Source organism: Gavialis gangeticus, unplaced genomic scaffold (genome assembly GCF_001723915.1).
Source record: "Gavialis gangeticus isolate Ggan-Ray unplaced genomic scaffold, GavGan_comp1, whole genome shotgun sequence".
Lineage (NCBI taxonomy): Eukaryota > Metazoa > Chordata > Crocodylia > Gavialidae > Gavialis > Gavialis gangeticus.
In genome coordinates this window covers 141,789,311-141,798,766 of record NW_017729032.1, presented here as the reverse complement: position 1 = coordinate 141,798,766, position 9,456 = coordinate 141,789,311, and the positions used below count along the sequence as shown (strand labels likewise).

The window sequence follows — 9,456 nt, the reverse complement described above, 5'->3', positions numbered from 1 at the left end:
AATCCTGGAGAAAAAAAAGCTCATGCTAAAAAAAAAAAAAAAAAGTGGGGCAGCTTATGTGGTGGCAGCAGATGCTGTCCAAAACTAGCCACATGCTAGCTGCTGAGTAGGCTCTCTGCTGCAGGAGCACCAGGGCTGCAACTCCAGGAGGCCCCCAGGACCTCAGGTAAGGCTGTTTGGGTGCTGGCCTCAGCCTCCCCTGCCCCACTTGGGGTAAACTGCCACACACCAGAGTGCACATGTCCCTGGGGAATGCCTGTGGCAAGTAGTAGCGGCACAAGGTGTGCCACTGCTACTTGTCCCTGAGAAATGCATTTCCTGCTCGTGGGGATGTATCATTAGGTTTGTCATTGATTCCTTTCTGTGACTCCTTGCAAAATGCTTTAGCTTCCTTTTCCATTTTTATCCCCTCTATGAAATGGGTTTAAAGCTAAAAGGCATTACATATGTGCTAAGACCCAATACTACTTTTTATTTTATTTAGAAAATGTTTACTATTAACACAGGAACTGGATGCAAAGACTCAGGGAGATAATGGGACTTTTAATAGGTAGTTTAAGAATCAGGAAAGCATTTAGCGGTAGCTCAGTATGTAGAAGTGTAGGAGAGAAGGTGGAGGCTGCATGTTCTCTTCCTTTCCATGTTGAATTTTTTCCATGTAAACTTCTAAATTTCCCCATTTGCTCTTATTGATGTATCCAGTTTGTCTGCTCCAGGTATCCTGTTTGAATTGGGCACCACTTACGAGAGCTCCAAAAGGACATTAAATATTTTCCATTTTACTTGTATCCTCTTTAAGAGCCGCTACGTATACCTGAATCCTCAAAGGTGTGCTTCAGAACTAGGCTGTGCTTGGTTTTTCTGAGAGTTTGTTGCAGTAGCAAGAGTAGGTTGGTTAGCACTGAGAAACAGGTGTATGCATGTTAGGACAAAGAAACTGTACAACTTTGAAACTAAAGAACACTGGTAGGCTTGGATCAAATATTGCACGTGTGCTTGCTCGCATGCATTCTCTCTTTCCCCCCCCTGCAACCTTTTGTCAATTTAAATAAGTTTTCTTTTAAGTGTTTGAATTTAATACAGGGGTAACTGAAATGATATTGATTTTTAATGAGATTTAGGCTTATGCAGAGTTCAGAGGAAAATACCTTTAACTTTTAAGGCTACTTCTTTGTATTTTGTAAAATGTGCAAATTCTTAATCTGTTAAATTTTAGTATTTCCTGTTACATGGTAGAGTGTTTTCTCTCTGTGCTGAATCTTGTCCCATTCATATTAGTTTTCCAGAAATTAACTTCCTAATTTTGCAATGTAGGCTTCTCTTTCAATTACATTCCTAGATACTGTGGGGATAAGCATGGTTTATATATGCCCTTCTTTCATCTTTTTCTCATGCAAACTGCAGCAAGCTCACTTAGACTCTTCTTGAGGCAGTATGGGTTACAAGTCACAGCAAGCACATATTATTACAACAAATCTTGCATGTTGTATTGTCCAGCATTATTTCCCACCTTTAGTAATTTTAGGATTTCAGAACAGAAAAGTGGCAGATTACTTTTAATCTGTAAACTACTGATGTGTTGTTTTAAATAGCTGTTTCTAGGTATTTGTACAAGGATCAATTATGTCTGTGGTGTATTCCTACCCTCGAGACAGAAACATGCAAGTCAGGAGTTGGCAGCCTACAGTCCATGGAATTGTGAGATCTGGCCCACAAACACAGGTTTTTAGTGGCGTTCAGTCACAGATGGGGGCCAGCAGCAGGTGCTCTTCCTGTGCTACCCTGGGAATGAGCACTGGCAGTGGCCAAGTCATAGCACCTACCCAACCCCCTATCTCTGATGTAGGGTGGATTATTCCAGCCTGCAGCCAGAAGAGGCTGCCTACCTCTGATGTAAGTAGTTAGCATAGGGGTTGGCAATGTTTTTGAGCAGAGTGCCAGGGGTTGCCTACCCCGAGTTAGCAGTTTGTGTGGATGGCCTTATATTGAAGTACCGCTTTTTTTCATTGGAATGCAAACTGGAAAATGCATCTTTTAATGCTCTGAATGCCAGTGAGCTGCTCTAATTGAGATAGCTCATGCTTCAGTATTAGCCTGATACTTAATTTTGTTTCCCTGGTGTTCTAGGAGACTGAACTGCTGATCCCAATAATTTCTCTTCCAACTGTAAACTGATCCCAGATTTGTGGCAAGGGGTGCGTTTAATTTACAGTGCTTCCTTAGACTTCCCCTGAGAACCTACACAGTCTACAACCTCCTTTTCCTAAATCACTGGTGAGATGTGAGGCCCTATCAGGACACATTGTGATCACCATCACCAGACCTCAAAGATTACTCTGCATATGATCTTTTTAGCTTTACACCCATTTGTCCTCAGGCCCTAAAATAATCTCATAATTCCTTTGATTTCTGCCAGGATGAACAGGAAGGAGGTATGACTTGTGATGTGTATTCCTAGCTAGGAAATGGGACGCATTCATGTGGTGATCTGTTGCATGTGGCTGCCTCGTGTCTGAGATTACACATGTACATACATACTTTTGTTCTGCATGCCAGAAAAATAATTTAGCTGTTTTAACTACAGTGGCAAAGTCCCATCTCCTGCTAGTGCTGATCATAAAGTTTGAGAGAGGAAGGTGTTATGAGTTTTGAGCATCATTTTGTTCGCTGCTTGTTCTTTATCCAGTTCATCATGTTGTCCTAGCTATTTCAGCCCTGCTGTCTTATTTTCATTTGTTCTGTATCTTTAGTTCTCTTCTTTGTCTCTTTCATGTGCACAGATACCACTGTCAGTTTTTTTTTTTCTCCCTCCATGACTCGACTGTTGTGATTTATTTCTGCTTTGACCTGTTCAGCTGCTGTGGGAGCTGTGCTTTCTTTGCAGTGTCGCGAAGTCAGCTTGCTGCTTTTATGCACACTTACAGGTGGGCAACAAGCACCAATAGTGCAATTATGGAGCCTGATGAGGCCCTTTAAAGTATTCCAGTTCCCACGTGGCCTATGAATGTTTAGGAAATTCAAGTTATTGCCTTGTTGCCAGAAATTCCTGGTAACAAGAGGTAATTATTGTAAACCTTATCAGCCTCTGGCTGCTTGCAAATACTGTGCGTTGTACTTCGGAAGAAAGTCTGTTGTGGTTTGTGAGCACAAAACCATATTTGTGAGACCAGGCTTGTCAGTCTGCCACTCATCAGAAATGTCCTAGCAAAGGCTGAATGAATGCATAAGCTTTTCCCATTCAATGCTAGCTTGTAGCTTGTTGACTAGACTGGATGTTCTTAGAAGACAAAGTTTTCATTTGTCCTTTAACTTCTAAGTACATGAAAATAACTTTCATGGTCGCTCACATCAAAGAAAATAAAGCTGTACAGTCCAAACCACTCTTTAAAATGCATTGACTTTTGTTTACAGTTCCACTTATCTATCCTCAAGAATTGAATGAGAAAGTGATATACAATAGTTGTATTATTTTAAGTTGTATTGAGGCTATAGAATAAACCATTTATACTCTCTAATAAATGTGCTACTGCTAAGTGTTTATCTATACCATCTTCAGATAGATTCATAACTGCAGCTTTTATTGTTGTCTTGGATTGTTTGTTCCTGAAATGTATTACTTTTGGTATTTATTTTTTATTTCTGGCTTTTTTTCTCTTTGAGCCACTTAAACTCTCAACTAAAATTACATTTTTAGTTTAGTTTCCACTTTTTCTGTACTCTGAAATACACCTTTTAAGCTTCCAACTTTTTTCAAGGGTAGCAGACCAGTTCCAGCACTTAAAAAAAAAGGGGGGGGGGGAGATGGTATTGGAAACTGAAACAACTGGAGCATTCCTGGTTTTGATTACAAAAGGTGGGGTGAGGTAGGAGTGGTGGAGGGCGAGAGGAAGGAAGATGTTTTAGAGAAAATATAAACTATTTTTCATCTTGTGCTTGGCCGTAATTGGAATGCCAAGTGTATACAAGGCCAACTTTTGCTGCTTCTGTGATGTATTAATAATGAAATAAGCAACTCTTTTAACTCCTTATTCTGGTCTTCTGGTTTCATCTCTGTTTTAGCCTTTATTTCTCGAGGGTGCTAGTGTTCTCAACACTTAAGTTGTGATTTTTATATGTAGAAATACTTTGCAAATATAAAATACTGCATAAGAGAATTTTAATAATATTTTTGGATTTTTTTTTGGTTATGCATTTTAATGAAGTTTTCACATGACTGCCTAAAACCACATCCTAGGGAGATAATATTTGTGGAAGAGCATGACCAGAAGAAGTGAAGTGAAGTTTTTATCATTAAAGGAAGAGTGCCAAGTTAGAAATCACATGTTATTTTTTTTATTGCTCTTATTGGAAATAATGTCCAATATTTGAGAAACAGTATTTTCTGTATTTTTTTTCTAATTTTTCTTGCTTTGACTATATGCAAAGTGCTCTTAAGCACTCACTTTCCTCCATTAGTTGGGCAAATCTTTCATGGTATTAAACAGAGGAAAATATATGAACATAAATTGATAAATGTGACTCGAAATTCCCAAAAAACTGACATCAGAATCCAAAAGCAAATGCAGCAGAACAGTTGTGTTTGTTTGGTTAAATTGTCTACATTTCAGGTTGGGTAGTGCCTTTTCACTCACATTACACAAGCAGGTTTTTCCTGGTCAGACTCGGATACAAACTGAGGTTGTGTGTACTTCTGACCCTTCAAATGCCTCCCTCTTTGCAGTCAGTGGGGCTTGCCCATGTAGCATTCCTTTTGAGATCAAGACCTTAATTTGCTTGCTAGGTCAAGTGAAGGAAAAAAGTATGATGTGAAGTGTAACTTCTTCTGGAAAAAAAAACCCCAGCATTACACACTGGAACTGGCTACGCTTCCTCTCTGAAATATTTTATGCTTTTCTTTCTCAAGGCTGGGAGGCTAACTGGCTGCAGCTACCTGCTTTACTGTAGGAAACTATGTTGTCAAAAATTGCAACTGAACTCTGTTCTTTAAAATGTGTGCCATTTCTGTGGGCTGGATTGCTCTGGGATGATGGTTCTGACTTTGTTTTAAAATCTATCTCAGCAGGAGCTATAGTGAGGGAGGCAGCACTGTGTAAAGGCTCTGAGGTGCAGTTTTAACATTTGGTAGACTCCTCTTGCCTTGCTGCGAAATGAGTTTAGGGATATGTGGCCACTCCAAGTGATACACTTGGTTTTCTCATTGAAAGCCTAAGGACATACGTTGTCATGAGAACAGTGACACTGAGGAGTAATGAGTGTATGCTGAGCTGCAGGGCCGCTTTCCCCTTGTACTAGTGACCAGTGTCAAAGTATTGTCCGGGCTTCCTGCATTTATGTGTAAGATTGGGTAGCTTTCAGAATCCATGGTCTTGCTAGCTGGAGACCAGCTGCAAAAGGCTGAATAGTTTTAGAATAAACCTTTTAGCAAAAAACATTACATTAGTTGCACTTAAGCCAAATAATCTTCCAACTTGGGCGGTATGAATACAGGGGCATTCACAGGTTCATCCGTATATGTGTGACTCCTGGCCTAAGTGGGATTAGTCTCTGAAACCCAGGTAATATAGATGTGTATCTATAGTGTTTCTCCAGCTGAAACTGGTTGGTATGAGAGCTGCTTTTTCACTTTGCCTAAATGAAGAAGTGGTTAATTGCCCTTTTGATTAGTAAAACCTAAAGCAAATAGAGGCCACTGCCCAAAATGCAGATCTTCATGGTAAACTGGAACAGAAACTGTCATGAGGCGGGGGGTCCAGGTGCTGATATAGCAAATATGGAGACTCTGACCTGAATTCGTGGAGTTGTGTATGTCTGTGCTTTTTGAGCAATAGGGGAAAAAACACCAAAAAGCAGGAGCAGAAGAGCCAATGCCACAGTTGACCCAAGCTCTGGGAATGTCAACCCACTAGAAAGCTGAGAGAAAATACTTCTAAACTAAGTACTGACTACATACTCATAACTTGAAGAAGATCTCGATCCACTGGAACAATGCATTCATGGAGGAAAGGACTCCTGGAGGAGTTAAAATTTTCCAAAAAGAAGAACCTGATGTTTGAATTGTGTAACTGAAAAATAATTGGCCAAGTATACCAAGTGCTACCCAGATACATGGTATTCCCTCAGGATGTCCCAACTGGAAAGCTTGTAGTTTTAAATGTGTAATATTTAAGTGGTGGGAGGAGGAAACAGGGGTGTGACTGAACAGTTGCATTCAGAGGGGGAGATGTTTTGCAGGTGTCATACTTTATAAAACAACAGTTGGATATTTCAAGAAACTTAGCCAACCCAAGGAAGGAAAGGTAAATTAGGCAGGATGTAGGAAGTCCAATACTTGGGCTGGTGCTGCCTAAGATTAAGAGATCCTCTATGGAGCAATATCTTAAGGGTGCACAAGATGATCACATTGCTGTTCATGAGATTTGGCCTCTGCCTGAGACACCAAGAAAGCTTCTCCAAGAAAGAACCTATGGCAGTCACAGTTGCCATTCTTCACCAGACTTGGATTTCCGGGTCAAGGACATAACTTTTAATTCAGAAGCTTTCAGCAGCCTGACAGGTTTTCAAATCCACAAAAATGCACTATGATGGCACATCCATGATCCGCTTGAATGGTGGAAAGGTTTGTTAGACTAGGAATTCAGCTCTCTACCTTTGTAGAATATTGTCAAAGGAACGGGAACCATGTTATCATGTAATTTTTGCTAGTTTAAAAAGTAGAAAGCATAACTTAATGCTTCTTTTGTTTGGGCAAGCTAATGGCCCCTGCAAACACCTTCTGTTCCTGGGGAGGCCCAGTAAGATTTGGATTGTAGAAACCTTATAATACAAACTTGGAAAAGCTTATGCTTCCAGTGGGGAAAATATGAGGATAGCACCTGATAATATTAAGATGCTGATGTGAGGTCAAATGAGAACTTTTTAAAGAAGTGATCTGGCTTGGTTCCATGATTCAGGAGACAGAAGGTGGAAGTACTAAATTGGATAAACCCATGAGGGACTCTATATAGCACTGACCCAGGTGCAACATCATGGTGTATAGGATACTTACTGTTAGGTTCCTAGCTGGGCTCCAGTGATTCTTGGGGAAGATGCAGGGGGACAGGGTTTTATTATGGCTTGAATATGAATTGCCCATTAGAACAGAATGAGCCAGGTCTGTCCTAGCCAGCAGATTCCACTGAAGGGCCAGGCATTCCTGAAAGGTTAATTGAAAGAAGCTCTCCTTTTGGATGGTGGAAAGGAAATCAGGTGGGGGAAAGAAAGCACTTAGGAGATTAGATGGGTGGCAAGGTGGAACATGAGCTGTCACGCAGATGAGCAGTTTCCTTGGGACTAGAACAAATATAGAGGCTGTGCCATTGGTGAAACAGTTCATGTCTTGTTGGGGTTAGTGATGCGTAACTGTGCTAACAGGTATTCTAGCATGGCCCTACTGTGAAACAACTCTTGAGCAATGCAGAGTAACTGGAACAGTAGCTGGTAAGTTGTTACTAGCTCAACTGTTGCCAATATTTGAATTTCATTTTCCCCTCTCTCCTTTATTGGCCAGCTAGCCTGTGCTTCATGCATAGTTTTAAATTGTGCTAGAAACTTTTGCATGTGTATGGCTTGGGGAAAAATGTGAAATACATTTCATACTAATGCCACAGTAAAAATTCCCCTGCTACATCCATTGTCTTTTGTTTGATTCCTGTTGTTGTGGGGGGAAATGGGACATTGTACATTCTTTGAAAATAGAGTTGCATCAAAGAAATAGCCGACTTCACCAATTTCTCCTTCTTACTGGAACAACCTATGAGACCCCAAGCTTTTGGTTAATGGCTTAAAAGGGGTAGCAGTATGCTAGGGATACTACCTCGGAGCAGCAGGCATTTGTGATTATTAACATACCTTTCCTGGGAGGCAATTACTTTAGCTGTTATTAGGATAATACTTCTTCCTGCAGTCTTGTATCCAGTTGCTCATGCTGAGGTGTCTGTTAATAAGATAGGACTCAGAGAAGTGATATTAAAAGGATATGGTCACAGTTTACCTAATTCTACAACTTGACATAAATTAACATCATAAATCTCTGGGTAGAAAAAATAATGGGTCCTTAGCTGTCATGATGAAAATAAGTAGTTTCTCTCTCCTTTTTTTGGCTCTCTTTAAGATACTCTTTCAGACAACAGCTGCAAGTCCTAAGGGACTGAATAGCACACACTGGACTCGTTCTTTTTATGCTGCCAAAGTCAGCAGTACTGGCAGCTAACCTCTAAGCCCTAATCTAAAAGTTGCACTAATCTCCCCAGTGAGGTTAGTGCATATCCCATGCAAACAAAATACCGTGGAGTGTCAAGCTCCATTATAAATTTTGGAAAGGGGAAAATACTGAGTTAAAAAGGACCAACTCTGTAATTAATAAAAAAGGACAGAGACTACTGGGAACATTTTTCAAATATGCATCCAAGAAAATTTTGTAATAAAAGGAAGGGGAAATGCTGTCATCCTAATTTTGGGGCAGTGTGTATTATTAAATTAAATAATTTAATAATTAAATTAACAGTAATTTGTTCTTGTTATAATATGCACACACTAAACCAGTAAGAATTTGGCCAGTGCTATGACAATTCTGTGGAGGTACTAGCAATCATTACAAGTGGCTCATGAAGGTCTTTTTGAGGAAGGTTTGGTGCTTTCAGTTCTGTTTGCATAGGAACTTCTTTTATTCTGGGTGTATTTTTTTGCCAGTGGAACTTGCTGCATACTCAGTAAATAAATCTAAATGTCTCCTGGGTTTTGGCCTCCTGTATGGACATGGTAACTCTGAAATTAATAAAGGTTCTTAATTTGAGATATACTAGAGGATCTCAATTTCCTTCTGTCTCCCAAAAAGTTGTCTTTTTTTGATAAAGGTACTGAAAATAACTTCTGGTTTGTTGCTTTCCAGTGAAGAGATATATCAGGAAAGGTATTCCCAATGAACATCGCGCACGGATCTGGATGGTTGTAAGTGGAGCCCAGGCCAACATGGAACAAAACCCTGGTTACTATCATAAACTACTTGAAGGAGAGAAAAATGACAAGCTCTTGGAAGCGATCAGAACAGGTTGTTATGTATTAATGTTACTTAGTTATTGGTTGTATAAGATGTCACAGTAAAGCTGTGTTTCTGTAAATAGTGAGTAGTGGCTTAGTAATATGTAATTGCTGAATTATAGCTCTTTCCAATGGCAAATGGATGAGTAGAAGGGGGGAGGAGTATATTGAACTTTCTTGATTATACTATGCGGTATTTCTGAAACCAGTGATGTCTTCATAGTGGTCAAATGGTTAATGACAGAATTTTTTTGAAATTCCATTGGCATAATTCCATTACTTTCTTGTGTACCATCATCCTCAATGTCAGTGCAGTTCTAGGACTCGTCATTAAGATAACAAGTCTAGGAGCTCTTTGCTGGCTGTCTGTCCCCCCCCCCC

At 40.0% G+C, this 9,456-nt stretch overlaps 1 protein-coding gene across 2 annotated transcripts in view; it reads left to right on the top strand.

Annotated features, from left to right (window-relative positions):
• GRTP1 (growth hormone regulated TBC protein 1) overlaps window positions 1-9,456 on the top strand; it is a 96,388-nt gene that overhangs the window by 26,001 nt on the left and 60,931 nt on the right. For both annotated transcript variants that reach the window (XM_019525193.1, XM_019525194.1), the window contains one exon: window positions 8,927-9,085. In XM_019525193.1, the coding sequence (XP_019380738.1) occupies window positions 8,927-9,085 (159 nt within the window). The remainder of the gene's footprint in view (window positions 1-8,926; window positions 9,086-9,456) is intronic.